The following is a 23,083-nucleotide window of genomic DNA, read 5'->3' on the forward strand; positions in this document are numbered from 1 at the left end:
CAAATTAGATGTTGGCGGTCATAACTAGTGATGAGAAAGTGTACTCGTTGCTCCTGTTTTCCCAAGTACGCTCGGGTGATCGCCGAGTATTTGTTAGAACTCGGAGATTTAATTTTTGTTGACGCAGCTGCAAGATTTACAGCTGCTAGCCAGCCTGACTACATGTGGGGGTTGCCTGTTTGCTAGGGAATCCCCACATGTATTCAAGCTGTCTATCAGCTGTAAATCATGCAGCTGAAGCAAGGAAAACTAAATCTCTGAGCACTTACAAATACTCGGAGACCACCTGAGCGAGGAGTATACTCGCTCATCACTAGTTGTAACCATTGATAGCCAAGCTAGTGCAATGCCCTGTATGGAGAAAGTGACATAGCAAATCAAAAAAACTATACTACATTTCTAACTGGAGGTATTTGCTAATTTTATAAAATCTTTTGGAGCCTTTTTTTGATTTTTTTTTTATATAAGAAATGAAAAACCATAAAATAAAAAATGGTTTAAAAAAAATATAACTTTCCAGGAATGCTTTTCAAAATAACACACAGTTCCTATTCCTTTTATTTGTCATTGGTGAGCTCACATAAATAAATCGATACAGCAAGTCATCTATGGTTATGTTATGCTTTAACAGTGCAAATAAATACATTCTTTGGGTCACACGTTCAAAAACTTTAGCTTAAAACATAAAACTTTCTGTGTAGCAAAATATAATATACAAGTATAGGTTTTTCCAACAGATTCAAAATATTTTATTTTTTAGTACTAAATTTTATAATCGAGAACCAAAACAGAACCTAATAATAAAATTCACACATGTAGAAAAACATATTCTCTCTTGTCTAAGAAAAAAATATGGCCAATAATTCATGACAAGTGTGTAACACTTGACATTACAGCAGGGAGTCCTCATATTAAAGCTCTTGACGACTGTGTACTATTCCTAGAGCTGGAGTGGTGAGGATGGAGGCTTTCTGTAAGCTCACGGCTCTGCTTTATCTTCTTCCTCATCATCATCGCTTTCCAGAGGAATGGACACGTCTACTTGTGGTTAGGGGAACCAGATTCCCGCTGGTGCTGTTAGTGTGGTTACTGGATGATCCATTAACTACAATATAGTCTATTTTGTTCTCTAGTTTTCCTAGGCGCAGCAGGATGTCATCTAACAGAACCGCAATTGTCCTCTTCAGATCAGCTGTTGGTAAAGAAAATGGAAAAAAAACCAAAAACTGTTAAAAACATAAGGAACGCACAAGCGTTATTTTAAATTTAGCAAGAAACTGTAAGCTTATTTCTGCTATGTTTCTTCAAAAAGAAAGTACTAACAAAACGTTTAAAAAAAAATCTGCCTGTAATCGAACCCTCTTCACTGACTGACAGCAGACCCCAATACTGAGCCTGCTGTCAGTCAGTGCTGGGGGCACAGTTACAGACACCGCTCTCTGTGCTGTGATTGAACCCTCGTTGGCGCCACCCTAGTCACTGAAACCTGAACGCTGACAAAGTTAGGCTGCCGTCACACAAGCCGTATTTGGTCAGTATTTTACATCAGTATTTGTAAGCCAAAACCAGGAGTGTGGTGATAAATGCAGAAGTGGTGCATATGTTTCTATTATACTTTTCCTCTAATTGTTCCACTCCTGGTTTTGGCTTACAAATACTGATGTAAAATACTGACCAAATACTGCTAGTGTGACGGCAGCCTTACTATTGAGCAGAATTAATAATGCTTAAATCTCCATATATACAGCATGAGCTCCCACACAACCTCCCTATATACACTGCATGAGCTCCCACACAGCCTCCCTAAATACAGCATGATCCCCACAGCCTCCCTACATACAGCATGCGCCCCACACAGCCTCCCTACTTACAGCATGAGCACCCACACAGCCTCCCTACTTACAGCATGAGCACCCACACAGCCTCCCTACATACAGCATGCGCCCCACACAGCCTCCCTACTTACAGCATGAGCACCCACACAGCCTCCCTACTTACAGTATGAGCACCCACACAGCCTCCCTACTTACAGCATGAGCTCCACACAACTTCCCTACATACAGCATGAGCCCCACACAGCCTCCCTATATACAGCATGAGCCCCCACACAACTTCCCTACATACAGCATGAGCTCCACACAACTTCCCTACATACAGCATGAGCCCCACACAGCCTCCCTATATACAGCATGAGCCCCCACACAACTTCCCTACATACAGCATGAACCCCACAGCCTCCCTATATACTGCATGATCCCCACACAGCCTCCCTATATACTGCATGATCCCCACACAGCCTCCCTATATACTGCATGATCTCCACACAGCCTCCCTACATACAGAATGAGCCCTACACAGCCTCCCTATATACTGCATGATCTCCACACAGCCTCCCTACATACAGAATGAGCCCTACACAGCCTCCCTATATACTGCATGATCCCCACACAGCCTCCCTATATACTGCATGATCTCCACACAGCCTCCCTACATACAGAATGAGCCCTACACAGCCTCCCTATATACTGCATGATCCCCACACAGCCTCCCTACATACAGCATGAGCACCCACACAGCCTCCCTACATACAGGATAAGCCCCACACAGCCTCCTTATATACAGCATGAGCCCTACACAACTTCCCTATATACATTGTGAGCAACCACACAGCCTCCCTACATAAAGCATGACCCCACACAGCCTCCCTATACACAGAGTGAGCCCCCACACAGCCTCCCTATATACATGAGCCCCACACAGCCTCCCTATATACAGAGTGAGCCCCCACACAACCTCCCAATATACAGCACGAGCCTCCACACAGCCTGTTACACAGTGCGAACTCCCACACAGCCTCCCTATATATTATTTATTTATATAGCACCACTACTTCCACGGTGCTGTACATGAGAAAAGGGGTTACGTACAGAGTTATAGATATCGTTTACAGTAAACAAATGTACAATGACAGACTGGTACAGAGGGGAGAGGACCCTGTCCTTGCGGACTTGCATTCTACAGGACAATAGGGAAGAGACAGAAGGTCGGGGGTGCAGCAGCTGGGGTGGTTGGTGAGGCGGCAGCTCGGGCGGTTGGTGAGGCGGCAGCTCGGGCGGTTGGTGAGGCGGCAGCTCGGGCGGTTGGTGAGGCGGCAGCTCGGGCGGTTGGTGAGGCGGCAGCTCGGGCGGTTGGTGAGGCGGCAGCTCGGGCGGTTGGTGAGGCGGCAGCTCGGGCGGTTGGTGAGGCGGCAGCTCGGGCGGTTGGTGAGGCGGCAGCTCGGGCGGTTGGTGAGGCAGCAGCTCGGGCGGTTGGTGAGGCAGCAGCTCGGGCGGTTGGTGAGGCAGCAGCTCGGGCGGTTGGTGAGGCAGCAGCTCGGGCGGTTGGTGAGGCAGCAGAATGGTTATTGCAGGCTGTAGGCTTTCCTGAAGAGATGGGTTTTCAGGTTCCGTCTGAAGGATCCGAGGGTGGTGGATAATCAGACGTGTTGAGGTGTGAAATTCCAGAGGATGGGGGATATTCGGGAGAAATCTTGGAGGCGGTTGTGTGAGGAACGAATAAGTGTGGAGGAGAGTAGGAGGTCTTGGGAGGATCGAAGATTACGTGAGGGAAGATAGTGGTAGATTAGATCAGAGATATAGGGAGAGGACAGGTTGTGGATGGCTTTGTAGATCAGTGTTAGTAGTTTGAACTGGATTCATTGGGGAATTGGGAGCCAGTGAAGGGATTTGCAGAGGGGAGAAACAGGGGAGTAGCTAGGAAAGGTGGATTAGCCGGGCAGCAGAGTTGAGGACAGACTGGAGTGGTGCAAGAGTTAGCAGGGAGGCCACAGAGGAGGGTATTGCAGTAATCAAGGCGGGAGATGATGAGGGCATGCACAAGAGTTTTAGTAGATTGTGGGCTGAGGAAGGGACGGATTCTGGCAATATTTTTAAGTTGGAGGCGACAGGAGGTGGCAAGAGTTTGGACAAGTGGTTTGAAGGACAGGGCAGAGTGGAGAGCGGGTTTCAGGTGCGGGAGAGCGCGTGATGCTGTTTATTACCATAATAGGTAGATCAGGTAGGGGGATACGAGAGATGGGGAAAAATGATGAGTTCGGTTTTGTCTACATTGAGTTTTAGAAAGCGAGAGGTCAAGAAGGAGGATATGGCTGATAGACACTCTGGGATTCTGGACAGTAGAGAGGTGACATCTGGGCCAGAGAGGTAGATCTGAGTGTCGTCCGCATACAGGTGGTACTGGAAGCCTTTATGAGTTGTCCTAGGCCAAGGGTATAGATGGAAAAAAGTAGGGGCCCTAGGACAGAGCCTTGAGGGACTCCATCAGAGAGAGAGCGGGATGAGGAGGTAGTGTGGGAGTGGAAAACGCTAAATGTGCGGTCAGAAAGGTATGAGGCGATCCAGGACAGGGCAAGGCCTTTGATGCCATGGGATGAAAGAATCTGTAGCAGTAGGCAGTGGTTGACTGTGTCGAAAGCAGAGGACAGGTCGAGAAGGAGGAGGATGGAGAACTGTCTGTTAGCTTTGGCTGTGAGTAAGTCATTAGTAATTTTGGTCAGAGCAGTATTGGTGGAGTGGTGGGGGTGGAAGCCAGATTAGAGGTTGTCAAGGAGAGTTAGATGAGAGGTGGGAGGAAAGTTGAGCATGGACATGCTGCCCAATATATACAGCACGAACTCCCACACAGCCCCTCTATATACATCACGAGTACCCATATAGCCTCCCTACACGTAAACACCTCATACACACATACTCTCCTCGCATCCGTTCCCCCGGTGCTCTGCTCCTGTCTCCGATGCAGAGTCTCAGCAGCAGCGCAATGAAGTGACATCGCTCCTGCTGTCTCACATGCTGATTGCGTGCGGCGGCAGAGGGCATGGTGCAGGCTGTGGACCATGGCCGGCGTTATAACTTGTCCAGTTTCCCAGGCCCAGGACGACCGGGAGGAGGCACTCGCTGTCGTGGACACAGGCACGCTACTCACCTCTACCGTTCCCCACTGCTATGGTCTCTTTAGCGTCTTCTTACACTCTGCCACCTCAGAGCAGAGGGTGTGATGACGTCACTACAACGCTCCCTCTGTGCTGAGCAGTGCAGAGCCAGAATAATGTGAAGAGACCGGAGCAGCGGGGAACAGTAGAGGTATTTGATTTTTTTATGTATGGAGCCCATTATACTGTAGGGAACATTATATAGGGCCCAATATACTATATGGGGCCTATTATACTGTAAGAAACATTATATTGGGCCCATTACACTGTATATGGGGCCATTATATACTGTATTGGGCCATTATATACTGCTTAAAGCATTATATAGGGCCCATAATACTGTATAGGGGACTATGTGGTGCCCATTATACTGTATGGAGAAATATATGGGGCCCATAATACAGTATGGAGCACTATGTGGTGCCCATTATTCTGTATGGAGCAATATATGGGGCCCATTATACTGTAAGGAGGACTATACTGTTCAATCTAAGATGAAAAGTCTGCAGTCACTGTGTATCACTCTGTATGACTGCAGCCTTTTACATCCCCCAGGACACACACTGTGCGTGGCGAGGATTTGCCGGTTTCTGAGCTGTTGTAGAATTTACCATAGATATCACTCATGTAATGTAAGGGTACCGTCACACAGTGCAATTTTCATCGCTACGACGGTACGATCCGTGACGCTCCAGCGTCGTAACAATATCGCTCCAGCGTCGTAGACTGCTGTCACACTTTGCAATCTACGACGCTGGAGCGATAATTTCATGACGTATGTGCGATGTAGAAGCCGTTGGTTACTATGCGCACATCGTATACAATATATGTTACACCATGCGATCATGCCGCCACAGCGGGACACTAGACGACGAAAGAAAGCTTCAAACGATCTGCTACGACGTACGATTCTCAGCGGGGTCCCTGATCGCAGGAGCGTGTCAGACACTGCGATCTCGTAACTATATCGCTCGAACGTCACGAATCGTGCCGTCGTAGCGATCAAAATTGCACTGTGTGACGGTACCCTAAGAAGTGAAATCTTTGGCATTGTACGTATATTTCTTATCTGTGCATTATGCACGAGGTATGTGCTAAAAGAGCTCACTGATGCGCTTTCGTCCGGGGCCCACAAAAACCTGGAGTCGGCCTTGCTGTGAGTCACGCAGCTCCTCAGCCTTTTTGGTCCGCACTTTGCCCAGTTCTGATTTAGACTGTAAGCTCTTATGGGATGGGGGGGATTTCTTTTTGCCTCATTGTTTTATCATTTGTGTGGATTAAATATTCTTCAAGCATAAACTCACCAATTGTAAATGATGACTACGGCTCATTCGCACGTCCGTTTTGGAAGAACATATTCTATTTGCATTTTTCACAGATAGAACAAGTAGTATTATAATCTATGGGGTTGTTCATATGTTTTGTTTTTGCAAACAGAGCATCGGGAAAAAAAAAGGAACAAAAATAGATGAAAAATCAGATCCGAGTATTTTTTTAGTGCTCGGAGATTTAGTTTTCATCACCGCAGCTGAATGATTTACATCTGTTAGCCAGCATAAGTACATGTGGGGGTTGCCTGGTTGCTAGGGAATCCCCACATGTAATCAAGCTGGCTAGTAGCTGTAAATCATTCAGCTGCGGCGATGAAAACTAAATCTCCGAGCACTAAAAAAAATACTCTGAGGACCCCCGAGCATGCTCAGGAAATCTCGAGTAATGAGTATATTCGCTCATCACTAATAATAGGTCCTCATTCTTCCCATCACTGTGGGTGCCAGTGACGGACCTCACCAATCAATAAGTCATTCAGTAGATAAGTGATAACTTGTTTTCACTGACAACCCTTGGAAATAAAAAGGCTACCCCAAAATATATGACTAAAATTAAAAACTGTTACATATATCAAAAATTCGCAGCTAATTAAAAAAAAAGTCAATAAAAAGCAAAGTAAGAAGCCCCAAACCCCCTGGACTACAAGCGTACACCTAAATCAGCACAGAAAAAAAAATTGTGGTGTATTTTGCATTAATTAGAGCACATGAAACTTGTTTGCCCCACGCCGACACCATGCCTTGTTACACAAACTGATACATCTGACCCAACCACGAAAACTCCCATCATGTGCTGCATGTAAATTACCAGAGGATAGTCATGTGGGCGAGGTCTAGAACCGAACAGTCAGCGCTCCAACCCTGCTCCTCCCACACCCGCCTGACATCTCTACCGTGGAATCTGTTGGTGACCTACAATGCCCGGGAGTGGCAGGTTTGGACTGAAGACTGACCATTCCTGACTAGGACACTGCCCAGATGACTATACCATGCTGATGGGAATGTCTGTAAAGCGCTGTGGAACATGATGGCGCTATAGAAGTGAGGAAAATAAGGTACATGCAGCGAAGGATTTTATAAGGCGATTGTTGCGATTTCACTCGATTAGATGTAAAATTGAAAGAAATGAACTGGAGAATAAGTTGGTATACATGCCACGTGTAGGAGCATGTTCACACTGGCCATTAAACAGACAAAACCTAAGATAGAAACAAAATGAACATATACCCTGCTGTAAATAAAAAGCGATAATGCACATAAATAACACAGGGGACTTGGTAAACAATATTTATGTATCTTCCCATTGATGGGTGTCCATAGTTGGACCCCAGTCTTGCTCACCTCTTACATTAAGGTCATTTTTGACACATAGTAAAGTTTTAATACTAGAGGTTAAACCCGTCCCAATCTGGGTACACGTTGGCACTGGTGGGACGGCTTTTACACTTTTTTTTTTTAATCAAAAGCAGCGTTTCGTTAAGTGTCCTATGTTACTTATACGCATTACTCCTTTTTACTTACAGCAGGTTATATGTTCATTTTGTTGCCATCTTAGATTTTGTAGGTTAGATGTAATATTTAGGGGCAGGCTTAGAGACTTCTGTTTATGTAATAAGGAATAGAACCAGTTTAGGGGCACAAAAAGAGCTGCAGGGTTCCCTTTAACCCCTTAATGACCAGCCCAATTTTTACAGTTCTGACCAATGTCACTTTATGAGGTTATAAGCTCTGGAACGCTTCAACAGATCCCACTATTTCGGAGACTGTTTTTTCGTGACATATTGTACTTCATGTTAGTGGTAAAATTTCTTCGAAATGACTTGCGTTTATTTATGAAAAAAAAGGAAATTCAGCAAAAATTGTGAAACTTTAGCAATTTTCAAATTTTAATTTTTGTGCCCTTAAATCAGAGAGCTGTCACACAAAATAGCTAATAAATAACATTTCCCATATGTCTACTTTAAATCTGCACAATTTTGGAAACAATATTTTTTTATTTCGTTAGGACGTTATAAGGGTTAAAAATTGACCAGCGATTTCTCACTTTTTCAACAAAATTTACAATTTTTTTTAGGGACCACATCACATTTGAAGCGATTTTTGGGTGTCAATATAACAGAAAATACCCAAAAGTGACACCATTCTAAAAACTGCACCCCTCAAGGTGCGCAAAACCACATTCAAGAAGTTTATTAATTCTTCAGGCGCTTCACGAGAACTAAAGCATTGTGTAAGGAAATAAATGGGATAAAGCCACTGTTTGGGCGCATGGCAGGGCTGACTTTTTGAAGGCAATATTAGCTGGAATCAATGGTGGGTGCCATGTAGCTTTTGGAGACCCTCTGATGTACCTAGACAGTGGAACCCCCAATTCTAATTCCATCCCTAATAACCCTCCTAGATCTAACCCAAACTCTAACTGCAAAGAATGGAAAAAAAATTACCATACATTTTATTAATTTTACCTAACTAAGGGCGTGACAAAGGGGGATTTGATGTACTATATTTTTTTATTTTGATCACTGTGATAGGGTCTATCAGAGTGGTCAAAATGAACCAATAGGAAATATCTCCTATTGTTGCCGGCCAGCAGATTTCGGCGGGCGTACTGCGCATGTGCCTGCCATTTTCTTCCAGGAAAATTACAAGGAGGGTCGGGAGCCAGAGGGTATGCTAGATCACATCAGAGGAGAGAGAAATGAATGGAAAATCTGACTTTTTTTTTTGGCGAGTGTTGTTGTTGGAGCCAACATGGACGGTTTATCTACTATAAAATTGTCTAAGGGTCACTTCTGTCTGTCTGAATGTCACGGTTATTCATTCGCTGATTGGTCTCGCCAGCTGCCTGTCATGGCTGCCGCGACCAATCATCGACGGGCACAGTCCGGAAGAAAATGGCCGCTCCTTCCTTCCCGCAGTCAGTGCCTGTCGCCTGCATACTCCCCTCGGGTCACCGCCAACACAGGGTTAATGCCGGCAGTAACGGACCGCTTTATGCTGCGGGTAACGCACTCCGTTACCGCCACTATTAACCCTGTGTGTCACCAACTTTTTACTATTGACGCGGTCTATGCGGCATCAATAGTAAAAAAATGTAATGTTAAAAATAATAATAATAAAAAAAAACCTGCTATACTCACCCTCCGTAGTCGCTCGCGCCGGCCGCCATCTTCCGTTGCAGGTTCCGGTGGCAAAGATGGTATGGCAGAAGGACCTGCCATGACGTCACGGCCATGTGACCGCGACGTCATCACAGGTCCTGTGTTCATACGAACCCTGGGACCGGAAGCTGCCGTGGACTACAAGGGGCCCTCGGAAAGGTGCGTATATGTTTATTTATTTTTTAACCTGTGACAAACCTGGCTGGGCTGTATACCACGTGGCTCTGGGCTGTATACCACGTGGCTCTGGGCAATTCACTAAGTGCCTGGGCAATTCACTACGTGGCCGGGCAATTCACTACGTGGACATGCATAGTCTAGAATACCCGATGCATTAGAATCGGGCCACCATCTAGTGTATTATAAGATCAATGAACATTCCTTGAACTCCACATAACAGCTAAAGCCCCCGTCACACATAGCGAGATCGCTGCTGAGTCACAAGTTTTGTGACGCAGCAGCGACCTCAGTAGCAATCTCGCTATGTGTGACACGTAGCAGCGACCAGGCCCCTGCTGTGAGATCGCTGGTCGTGTCGGAATGGCCTGGACCGTTTTTTGATCGTTGAGGTCCCGCTGGGTAGCACACATCGCTGTGTTTGACACCTTACCAACGACCTCGTTGACAGGACGTCCCATTGAATCGTCATGAAATAGCATCGTTGTACAGGTCGCCGCATCGCTGCTGCGTCGTTGGGGAGATCGCACTGTGTGACATCTCACCAGCGACCACATAGCGACGCAGCAACGATCCCTGACAGGTCATATCGTTGTCGGGATCGCTTAAGCGTCGCTATGTGTGACGGGGCCTTAAGGCCTACATCCAAGGAATTGACCATTAGCTGTAAATTGTGGTCACCCAAGTTCCTGGGGTGTGAAGTTCTATGTTCTTTTAATAGAATAAAGAGAATCTACATTGTAGATGGACATGGTGTCTCCAACCTCTTGGAGGACACAACCCCTGTGGTGTTGGGAGTATAAAGGCCCCTTCACATTAAGCGACGCTGCAGCGATACCGACAACGATCCGGATCGCTGCAGCGTCGCTGTTTGGTCGCTGGAGAGCTGTCACACAGACAGCTCTCCAGCGACCAACGATCCCGAAGTCCCCGGGTAACCAGGGTAAACATCGGGTTACTAAGTGCAGGGCCGCGCTTAGTAACCCGATGTTTACCCTGGTTACCAGCGTAAAAGTAAAAAAAAAAAAAAACACTACATACTTACCTACCGCTGTCTGTCCCCGGCGCTCTGCTTCTCTGCACTCCTCCTGCACTGACTGAGCACAGCGGCCGGAAAGCAGAGTGGTGACATCACCGCTCTGCTTTCCGGCTGACCGACGCTCACAGCCAGTACAGGAGGAGTGCAGAGCACAGCGCCGGGGACAGACAGCGGTAGGTAAGTATGTAGTGTTTGTTTTTACGCTGGTAACCAGGGTAAACATCGGGTTACTAAGCGCGGCCCTGCGCTTAGTTACCCGATGTTTACCCTGGTTACCAGTGAAGACATCGCTGGATCGGTGTCACACACGCCGATCCAGCGATGTCCACGGGAGATCCAGCGACGAAATAAAGTTCTGGACTTTGTTCAGTGACCAACGATCTCCCAGCAGGGGCCTGATCGTTGGTCGCTGTCACACAACGATTTCCTTAACGATATCGTTGCTACGTCACAAAAAGCAACGATATCGTTAACGATATCGTTATGTGTGAAGGTACCTTAAGCTATTGCTCCTGAACTGAACATCTTATCTTTGACACATATTCCATGTGGAGGTGAACTACAAGCCATTGTTATTCAGATGGCCATCTAGTCTCTGGCCTAAAAGGTATGCCCTCAGGCATTTTGACACCAGGACTTTATCGTAAATCCAAGGACACCAGCTAAAAAGGATGACTACTGCAACCGTAATTTCTCATATTACCAGAAGATGATTGGACACTCTACTACAAAGGATACCGGAACAAGGGTGGAGTCATGGCTTGGATGTGTATTGGTTTAATATATATGTACGGATCAATTATATATCTCTTCCATCCCACATCCCAGTTTCCACTACCCTCTCCTAATAACTCTTCCCTTTAATTTTACCCTTGTCCCTTAGTTAGACTTCCCTTATGTAAATACCTGGTTTGTAATAACCCCCCTTTTAAAGATCCAGTAGTTCTTGTTAATTAGTATTAACTGGCACCCCAAAACTCAGCAGATTCTACAGCCGTTATTCGGTGAATAACAGCGATGACAAGACTGGGGATGGTACAAACAGACCGGAATCATGTTCTCCGGGGTCTCAGCTACCCCAGGTAGCAGAGACCCGGAGATTTTCTGACGATGGGGGGCAGTGCTATACACTTAGTACAATACGTACAATAAGTACCCTTAACTGCCGCCATTAAAAGGCATATCGGCAGCCGTTAAGGGGTTAAAGAAGCACTCCTCCCAACAAGGTTCTTTTCCTCTTAATATATTGCAATCATCATATAACATGACACCGAACTTACAATTGCACATTTTGCTTTTTTACACAGTTAAAGGGAACGTGTCTCCAGCAAAAGCGCTATAAACCTAAAGATATGAGGTTAATCTGCAGGTTAATAGCGTTGAAGCTATGTGCACACGTAGAATGGTCCAAAGCGGATTTTTCCGTAGCAGATTTGATAAATCTGCAGGGCAAAGACGCTGCGTTTTTGCTGCAGATATATCGCGGATTTACCGCGGTTTTTACTGCGGTTTTACAACTGTGGTTTTCTATAGGAGCAGCTGTAAAACCGCTGCGGAATCCACAGAAAGAAGTGACATGCTGCGGAATGTAAACCGCTGCGTTTCTGCGAGTTTTTTTCCGCAGCATGTGCACAGTGTTTTTTGTTTCCCATAGGTTTACATTGTACTGTAAACTCATGGGAAACTGCTGCGGATCCGCAGCGTTTTCCGCATCGTGTGCACATACCCTAATAACTAATGATGAGCAAATATACTCGTTGCTCGGGTGACCTCCGAGTACTTATGACTGCTCGGAGATTTAGTTTTCATCCCAGCAGCTGAATGATTTAGAGCTACTAGCCTGCTAGATTACATGTGGGGATTCCCAAGCAACCAGGCAACCCCCACATGTACTCAGGCTGGCTAGTAGCTCTAAATGATTCAGCTGCCGGGATGAAACTAAATCTCCGAGCAGTCAAATACTCGGAGGTCACCCGAGCAACGAGTATATTCGCTCATCACTATTAATAACCCACCTTCACGTAGCACAGGGGTCCCCAACCTGTAGCTTGGGAGCCACATGTGGCTCGTGGTCCGATGAATTGTGGCTCGCGGCTGTCTGCCAGCTTGGTGCATTAGCTCCAGGTCTAGCAAACAGGTATGAAGAGCACATCTCAAAATGGTGAATGTTGTGAGCAGCTCTGCACAGAAGAGCAGATTTGGATGCACATATGTTTAGAGATAATTTAACCATGGTAAGCTGGCATCAGGCCGATACTACCCATCACAAGAGACACTTGAATCTGTATGCGACTGTGTGTTGGGAGAATATTGAATGGGGGTATTGTGGGAACCCCTGGATCTTGGTATACTGCTTCCGGGCGATTTCTGTGGAAAAGCTTTCGTGTTCATTATACTAGTAATGGGGTCTTTGGTTGCCCTAACTGTGTGGTGAGTGGGAGCTGGATGTGGCTCCCGACCTTCTGTCAGAGATGAATGTGGCTCTCAAGGTCAGAAAGGTTGGGGACCACTGACGTAGTAGAAAGCTGCGGGAGGAAAATGAACTTCATTTCCCCAGGCAGCATTTGGTTTCAGTCACGGGGCATGGACTATTCTAACAGAAATGTTAGGAGTGGCCAAATCAACAGTATGATACATTCTGCATCGGTGAGCTTGGGAACTCACAAAGGCCTGAACATCCATAAGAAAACAACAGTTATGGATGATCACAGAATTATATCCATGGTGAAGAAAGAGGGTTCATCACGAGGTGAAAACTAGTACTCAGCCTCAAAAACAGAAAGGCCGTGTGAAGAATATTGAAGGTGTAATTTCATGCCAATCATTTGTATCTTGTATGACCTGGGATTATAAAACCCCCTTCCTTTGCCAGCACTGACAGGAAACTGGGCTCAGCAGGAAGACCACATTCTCAAAGCCTCAAGGAGAAAGCTGGCACTTAGCAGGGGGCCAAGCCTCAAAGGCTGTGAGTGACATCTCACACCTTGACCAACTCAGGGCAAGACAAAAGGCCTGTTTCTCGAGATAAGAGTCCGAATAGCAGCACTCCCGCGCCTTGCTGTGCACAAGGTCACCAAGCGCTCCTTGTGTGGACCTCCTAAAGACAATCTCTAAAGACAAATGATCTACCTACTAGATACAGAGACTCAATGAGCAAGACCCGAGACGGGTCGAAACGTCTAAGTTATTTTAGCAGCTTTATGTATGATCACTTGTTTTTCTCCCATGAACCTTTGATCCTGTTATATGGACTGTCATAAATATCTTCATCATTTATCTAAAGTGTGCGGTGAACCTTTGATTTACAGTACAGATGGACAATGACCTAAACCATACTGTGAAAGCAACATAGGAGTTATAAAGGAAATCTGCCTCAATGCAGAGCAAGCTGCCAGTCAGGGGGCACGGTTATAGCAGCTGCTCTGTATACTCGGAGCGGTGACTAAACTGACGCCAACCCCCGTGACTGGAAGCCGAACACTGCCGGGAGGAATAACGTTCATTTTGTCCCGGCGGCATTTGGTTAAGTGCGGGCATGTCGATAATGCCATTAACCTGCAGATTAAGCCAATATCCACATGTTAATAGCGTTTTTGTTTCTGGGGACAGGTTCCCTTTAAAGGTACCTTCACACATAACGATATCGTTAACGATATCGTTGCTTTTTGTTACGTAGCAACGATATCGTTAAGGAAATCGTTCTGTGTGACAGCGACCAACGATCAGGCCCCTGCTGGGAGATCGTTGGTCGCTGAACAAAGTCCAGAACTTTATTTCGTCGCTGGATCTCCCGTGGACATCGCTGGATCGGCGTGTGTGACACCGATCCAGCGATGTCTTCACTGGTAACCAGGGTAAACATCGGGTAACTAAGCGCAGGGCCGCGCTTAGTAACCCGATGTTTACCCTGGTTACCAGCGTAAAAGTAAAAAAAAACCAAACACTACATACTTACCTACCGCTGTCTGTCCCCGGCGCTGTGCTCTGCACTCCTCCTGCACTGGCTGTGAGCGTCGGTCAGCCGGAAAGCAGAGCGGTGACGTCACCGCTCTGCTTTCCGGCCGCTGTGCTCACAGCCAGTGCAGGAGGAGTGCAGAGAAGCAGAGCGCCGGGGACAGACAGCGGTAGGTAAGTATGTAGTGTTTGTTTTTTTTTACTTTTACGCTGGTAACCAGGGTAAACATCGGGTTACTAAGCGCGGCCCTGCGCTTAGTTACCTGATGTTTACCCTGGTTACCGGGGACCTCGGGATCGTTGGTCGCTGGAGAGCTGTCTGTGTGACAGCTCTCCAGCGACCACACAGCGACGCTGCAGCAATCCGGATCGTTGTCGGTATCGCTGCAGCGTCGCTTAATGTGAAGGGGCCTTTAGGCAAAGAAAAGGAATATTCTGCAATGGCAGAGTCCTTCACCAGATCTCAGCCCCATGGAGCAGCATTTCACATGCTTAAGACAAGAAAGACGCACAAACAATAAACAACTGAAGTCAGCTGCAGTAAAGGCGGCAAAGCACCACAAAACGAGGAAACCCAGAGTTTGGTGATGTCCATGACTTCAGGCAGTTAAATAATTATCTACAAAGTGTTAACAATGAACATTTTATTTATGGTAAAGTTAATTTGTCCTATTACTCTCGAGCCACTGACACGAGGAGGCTTTGTAGAAGAATAGTTGCAATTCCTAAACGTTTCACGGGATATTTTTGTTCAACCCATTAAATTAAACCTGAAAGTCTACACTTCAATTGCATCTCGGTTGTTTCATTTTAAATTAAATATAGTGGCCTGCAGAGCAGAAATCATGGAGATTGTGTCACCGTCCAAATATTACTGGACCTAAAAGTAAATGTCTAATGCAATTATCACTTTAATATACTTACCATTCCCTCTCTGCTCTGCTTTATTTTTATCTACGTCCAGTTTAATGTCATTTTGTTTGGGAATCCCCAGTGCGTGCAGAGATGCTCGATAAATAATGCTTGTTCAGATCATCTTGCCGTGTGATTGCCCCTTAAACCAGTCATTGAAAAAAGTTTCTACTTCACCATTTCCAAGATCTGTTTGCTTTCAATGAATAAAACGCTCTTCCATTCATTGGCTGAAAACGAGCTTAGAAATCCAACAATGTTATTTGGGGCCAAGATGTGTATGAACTGTCCAGCTCCACGCTTCCAAATCTCCCCGGCCTCTGACCTGATGTTTCCTAGACCCGGTGAAATCTCTTTAGACCTGCACACTCATTGGGCTCTGAATAAAACGTGCTTGCTGTGAGCCACGAGGCTTCCTGTAGCTAGATAGCCTAAGGCCATGTGCACGCGTTCAGTATTTTTCGCGTTTTTTCGCTATAAAAACGCGAAAAAAAACGCTTACATATGCCTCCTATTAATTACAGTGTATTCCGCATTTCTAGTGCAAATGTTGCTTTTTTTTTCCCCACAGGGAAAAAAAAAAAAAAAAAAAAAAAAAATCGCATTGCGGAAAAAAAAGCAACATGTTCATTAAAAATGCGTAATTGCGGGGATTCCGCACACCTGTGCATTGATCTGCTTACTTTCCGCATGGGGCTGTGCACACCATGCGGGAAGTAAGCAGATTATGTGCGGTTGGTACCCAGGGTGGAGGAGAGGAGACTCTCCTCCACGGACTGGGCACCATATAATTAGTAAAAAAAAAAAAGAATTACAATAAAAAATAGTCATATACTTACCCTCTGATGGCCCCGGTGTCTTCCCGCCTCTCAGCGGTGCATGCTGCCGCTTCTGTTCCTATAGATGGTCTGTGTGAAGGACCTGCGATGACGTCGCGGTCCTGTGATTGGTCGAAGGTCCTGCACACACACACACCATCTATAGGAATGGACGCCGCTGAGGAGATCGGCTGTCTGCAGGGTGAGTATAACCATTTTTTTAATTATTTTTAAACATTCTTTTACTATAGATGCGGCATAGGCTGCATCTATAGTAAAAAGTTGGTCACACTTGTCAAACATTATGTTTGACAAGTGTGACCAACCTGTCAGTCAGTTTTCCAAGCGATGCTACAGATCGCTTGGAAAACTTTAGCATTCTGCAAGCTAATTACGCTTGCAAAATGCTAAAAAAACGCGAAAAAAAAAACGCAAAAAAAAAATATGTGGATTTCTTGCAGAAAATTTCCGGTTTTCTTCAGGAAATTTCTGCAAGAAATCCTGACGTGTGCACATACCCTCACACAGACAGCTCTCCAGCTACCAACGATGCCGAAGTCCCCGGGTAACCAGGGTAAACATCGGGTTACTAAGCGCAGGGCCTCGCTTAGTAACCCGATGTTTACCCTGGTTACCATTGTAAATGTAAAAAAAACAAACACTACATACTTACATTCCGGTGTCTGTCACGTCCCTCGCCTTCAGCTTCCCGCACTGACTGTGAGCGCCGGCCGTAAAGCAGAGCACAGCGGTCGTGCACTTAGTAACCCGATATTTACCCTGGTTCCCAGTGAACACATCGCTGGATCGGCATCACACACGCCGATTCAGCGATGACAGCGGGTGATCAGCGACCAAAAAAAAGGTCCTGATCATTCCCCAGCGACCAACGATCTCCCAGCAGGGGCCTGATCGTTGGTCGCTGTCACTCAGAACGATTTCGTTAACGATATCGTTGCTACGTCACAAAAAGCAATGATATCGTTAAAGAAATCATTATGTGTGACGGTACCTTTACTCTATTCCCACGCAGGCGACATAACCAGAAGAAACCAAACACTTCTGCAGACACCTGGCTAGCACGGGTAAGAAAGCGTCCCTGGAAACCCCAGACACATTGGCTTTCACAGTCATATAAACCTTTACAGCTGCTATGCAACAGTGGAAACACAAAAGGATACGAGGTTCTCGCTTTACATCCCGTTTTGTACAATCCTGGCATACTCGAATCCGGTCTACAGATCCTCATGCATTTAGCATATGCCAAGAGTGTTTTTTTGACACATGCCAAGACGGCTTGCATTGGCGGATCTTTTTTTTTTTCCTTTTCGATCTACATAGGAAAGTGCAGTCTACTCTGCTTCCCTATATTGCGAAGTATGATATATTCTATTTTACCAAAAGGGAAGCATTGTATCCCAGAGTGTACCTACAGGGTCATACATCAGGAAGACCCCGCAATGTAAACCCCAGACAATCAAGAAACGGTATGTGCATAGAGCCTTAATGGATGTGCATGCGCTGGCAGGAAAAAAGCTGCGTAAAATATTTTTGTTGCAGAGTTTTCTGCAACAATGCAGCAGATTTAAAATCTGCAAGGAAAAAATAAGCGACATGTGCACAGGAATCTCATTCACTTTGCTGGTACTAGGAAATCCTTCAGATTGAGACAAAACTGCGCAGAAAAAACCCCATCACAAAACGAAAACGCAGCATGTGCACACAGCCTTACGCTGACTATCTTAAGTGTCTACTTGCGAGCGATTCCAACATGCGCTCAAGGCACACCGGTTATTAATCTTTCTTGCTGATAGGTTTCTGCACTTTCCTATCTCGTCCCTTATCTCCTACGCAGTCTTCTCTTCTGGTGTAAAATATGCTTTCTTTAACCCCATAAGGAAATTGCTGTTTTAGCAGCAGCATAAATGACAGAGTGAAGTTTTAATCTGGAAAGTACAAGTGCTTCCTGTGGGTCCCTAGCCCTGAAATGTTCGCAGCTCCCTGAAGAAAGTTTCTACCGCCTGCTTTAGCTTCCATGCAGGATCCCCTTATATTATGGCCGGCTGCAGACGAGCATATGAAACATTTTATTTGCGTTTCATCCGTGCTACCATTTTCATACATCTACATACAAATTTGTACATGATCAGACAGTTTCCTAGGTTAATAATGGAAATGTATCTGTAAAAATCGGATCCCACACATACGATCTGTATGGGATTTGTTTGTTGTTTTTTAATGCACCTGCTGTTAACTTGAATAGACGTGGATAATAAATGGTGCATGCTGCAATTTGTTTCTCACGGACCGTTGGGCCAAGAGGAAAAGTCCTCAACTGAGCAACCCTATTAACATGAGTCAGTGCTCTGTACATGTGCCAACTGATCAAAAATCAGACACAACTTGTCCAATTTATACACTCGTCTGCATGAGCCCTATGCCACGACACTGGGAAGGCTTTATGGATTGGTTACTGCAGGGGGCTGGCATTGGGACCACCAGAACGCACATGAAAGGATGGCTCCAGCCAGATTAGAATTGCATTCTCTCATTTATGCTGATGCACTGAAACCTAAAGATCTCAGTGATCCATGTCAGCCGAACAGAGAATGAATGGAGCCGGTACTGTGCAAGTGCGACCACCACTAACTCAACCAAGAGCACAGACGTTCTCAATTCTGGTGATCGGTGAGACTTGAAGCAATTGGACCCCCGCCAATCTAGTAATCACCTGTCCTGTGGATAGATGATGATTTGTTCTTACTGAAGCCCCCTTTATGCACTTAAGTAGTTACACAACACGCTGTAATGTCTGAGGTTTCCATAAAACTCACACTGGCGATTCTATAGCTCATTTCAGGGAAGTAAAATCCCCCTTAGGGATGTCTCCATTTTCACAAGTTGCTGAGTAAGTAGAGAAAAGCACAAATTCCTCCTTGTAACCTCCAGACACAAATGCACTGAAAATATCTTTATGAGAAAGAATCAGTAATTCACATGGAATTATAATAATGAACTGCTTAGGGCAGCATCGTCAAAAAATGTTGCTCGCCCAGATGGTTTGTGCACCTGGAGAAATATTTTCACAAAAAAATCACTTAAAGGCAGACTCTAGGCTAAACTGATATACAATGGGAGGCCGGTTTCACAGGTCAACGGAATACAGAACATGCTCGGATCACAAAACCGGACCCAAGTCTCCTAAATGTCTTCTAGGGCTTTATCGGGCAGTTAGTTTAGGTCAGGAGGCCCAGGGGTCGGGCCAGGTATTGTGATCAGACCATGGTCTGTGGCTATGTGCACATTACTAAATGTTATAAATGGGTCTCTACTGGGTTTAGGTCTCAGAGGGACATCTGGTGTGGGCAACGTGCAGCTGGGTGCAAATTGAAGATTAACTTTTCACTAAAAACTGTACATAACATATAGTAACCATAGCCAGAGCTTACCATCCATACAGACCACCACCAAGGGTGAATCTGCTCAGAAACCATACTTTGTGTTACATGCAGTTTTACGGCAAAATAATAAAACAGAAGAGAAAGGATTATATTTGCGCTAAAAAGGAAATGGATGGGCCATCAAACGTGCATGCAGTAAAAATAATATATTTACTAAATCACCAGTACAGATAAATACAATAACTGGTTTCCTCTGCTAATAAATTCTAATTTAATCTACCTTCCACATGAATAGCTCAGATGGAGCAGAGCCCAGAGGGTTAGTGGTAATGGAGCATTAGGATAGAATACACATCTAGTGCAATAGATCAGTGCAATCTGTGTGTACACTCGTGTGAACTGTCGCCTACAGAGTACCTGGTAGTGCAGGGTCAGACCCGTTGGTCCGTGTGCACAGTTCCGTGCATGCGATCTCACATAGGCGGCGTCCTGGTATATTCATGTGGAAGGTAGAATAAATTAACAAAGGAAACTGGTTATCACATTTGTATGTACTAGTGATTTAGTAACCATATTTTTACTGCATACAAGGTTGATGGCCATACATTTCATTTTTAGCAGAAATATAATCCTTTCACTTCGGTTTGTACCCAGTGGCATTAGTAGGTTTGCCATTCAATCTGCTCCTTATGACATGGACGACATATAGCCAGTGTGGATATACGGAAATTGCTAAAATAATAACATCTGCTCAAACAAAACATTTATTTGATTGTTGAACTCTAGCAACTAGGAGATATAAATGCAGCCAACAAATGCCCAACATACGCTATGTTCACATTTGCGTTGTGCGGTGCAGCGTCGGCATGCACAACGCAGCGTTTTGTGACGCATGCGTCCACTTTTGCATGGTTTTAGGCGCAGAAAAAACTGCATCATGCAGCGTCCTCTGCACCCTGACGCATGCGCCACAGTGACGCATGCGTCACAAAACGCAAATGCAACGCATGTCCATGCGCCCCCCATGTTAAATATAGGGGCGCATGATGCATGCGTCGCCGCGGGTGTGCCCGACGCAACACTAATGTGAACGTAGCCTTACACCTCATCTGTGATGTACTGCCAGCTGATATGATGGGAAAATGTCTTGGCACAAGTGCGAATAGACTTATTGCCAAACTTTTGCCAAAAGGGTGATCTTCTCCCGTGTTTTGGGTGGGATACATCGGGATCCCACAACCCTAACTGCACTGAAGAAAAGTAGACCGGACTTTTTATTAAAACAATATATGAAAATATACTGAGCAGTAGATGCTGACTGTAGCAACTGGGTATCCAGCTAGGCATGTATGCCCATATGTTTCTGGCTAGTGTAAGTACCAAATGCAGTGTGGATGTCCCTTTACCCTTCACTATTTTGAGTCCTGCTATCGCCATGTTTTGCAAGGTTTGCTATTAACATTTCTATGTGCAGACTGTGGGCTAAAGTGAATTTGCACTGACTGCTGGCAGTTTTATCAACCACAATGGCACCCTGCACCGATGTTACACTGCAGGACTCAATTGAGGACTTTTTTTATGGACCCAGTAAGTACACAAAGGTAAAAGAATTGAAGACAAAACAACATCCAATTACCTTTATGCAGATGAGGTTTATGAAGTAGATCATCATACTTACAGACCTCAAGGTGGTCACGCTGTTAATTTCTGTACTTAAAAAGAAAAAAAAAAAAAAAGAATAAAAAAAAAAAGGGAGTGCCGAGGAAGGAATCAGGGCGAAGTGTGTATTTAGGATTACTGCCAACTGAAGAGCCACACAAGCATTTGTGTTTAGATCAAAGTCAGTCCTGCACTTTCACTACAAAATTTACCTTAAATGGGTTGTCCGGTCCAAACCAATAAGTCTGGTGTGTGTGTGTGTGTGTGTGTGTGTGTGTGTGTGTGTGTGTGTGTGTGTGTGTGTGTGTGTGTGTGTGTGTGTGTGTGTGTGTGTGTGTGTGTGTGTATGTATACAGACTTATGAATCCCCCAGCGCATGCACGGTGCGTTGTAGAGATTCGCCAGTCTCTGAGCTGGGACCATAAGGTGTGTATGAGTTATACCTACTCCCGCGCAGCGGGCACGGCATCATTCTCCATACACTTGTATGGATGGAGGCCACACACTCTTGCTGGTCACCGCACTAGACGGGGCGCAGCCTCGCTCAATACGAGTGGATGGAGAGAGGCTGCGCCCACTGCCCGGGAGTATGTATAACTCATTCATACCCTCCTTTACCAGCTCAGAAACTGGCAAATCCCTGCAACACACAGTGCGAGTGCTAAGGAATTCACAAGTCTGCAGTCATACAGAGGGCTGCAGACTTATCGGTCTGGCTATGACAAACCCTTTAGATAAGTTGTCCGGTCTTAGGGCACAAGTCTGCATTCACTCTATATGATTGCAGATCAGTATTTTTTTCTTCACACTGCACACTAAGGTTTCTCCGCTGTTTGGTGAATGACAGCAAGTATGATTTACATACATTCATGTGCCAACTAAACATGCGCAGACTCACTCAATGCAAGAGTATTGAGCAAACTGGACCAATCTAGTTGGAATGTGGCCGTACCGTGAGAATCCTCACCACGGTGCGCACGCTGGGAGTGACAAGTCTGCAGTCACGTAGGGTACAAGTCTACAGTCACTCTAAGGCCAGACAACCCCTTTCACTTCTTAGGTGCCCCATATAAAACAATACATTGGTTGTCCAGTAGTGGCCAATATATCTCATATACATTGTATATGTTTAAGCCAAGAGTATTATACATATATTACACTTTTTTAGGGGCTCACTTTCAGGCAGCCACTTTGAACACTGAGCCACAGAGTTTTTATATCACATACAGAATAGTGTTTATTTCCACTGGCTACACAGTACGGAAAAGAAAACCATAAGCATAAATCTCTAGCCTTGTCCAGGCACTAACTAAACAATACAAACCCTGGCTACTGACACATGGGAGAGCTAGTCCCAGCTCGGTCACACAGAACAGCTATCGTCCATAGGAACCAGTGATCCTTACAGTTTGGTGCACACGGTCTGTGCAGTCTCTCCTCAGATACTCCGGCTGGTCTCTCTCCAGCTCCAACACAACCCCTCTGCTGAGCTCCCCCCGCTGACTGACCAGTGAGCACATGGCCTGGTTCCAGTCATGGCTATCCAGGCGCAGCTAATCAGGGCCTGTAGTACTACGCTTTAAACAATAGTCTACCTGGCTTTCCTACAATATATACACGCACATATTTACCGCCAAAACCGGT

The 23,083-nt window shown here is 45.6% G+C and overlaps 1 protein-coding gene across 2 annotated transcripts in view; it reads right to left on the reverse strand.

Annotated features, from left to right (window-relative positions):
- Positions 1-540: 540 nt before the first annotated feature.
- CCDC126 (coiled-coil domain containing 126) overlaps positions 541-23,083 on the reverse strand; it is a 36,045-nt gene continuing 13,502 nt past the window's right edge. For both annotated transcript variants that reach the window (XM_069729842.1, XM_069729843.1), the window contains exon 3: positions 541-1,192. In XM_069729842.1, coding sequence (XP_069585943.1) covers positions 1,011-1,192 — 182 coding nt within the window. In that variant the 3' untranslated portion in view covers positions 541-1,010. The remainder of the gene's footprint in view (positions 1,193-23,083) is intronic.

This window comes from Ranitomeya imitator, chromosome 6 (assembly GCF_032444005.1).
Source record: "Ranitomeya imitator isolate aRanImi1 chromosome 6, aRanImi1.pri, whole genome shotgun sequence".
In the NCBI taxonomy this organism is placed as follows: domain Eukaryota; kingdom Metazoa; phylum Chordata; class Amphibia; order Anura; family Dendrobatidae; genus Ranitomeya; species Ranitomeya imitator.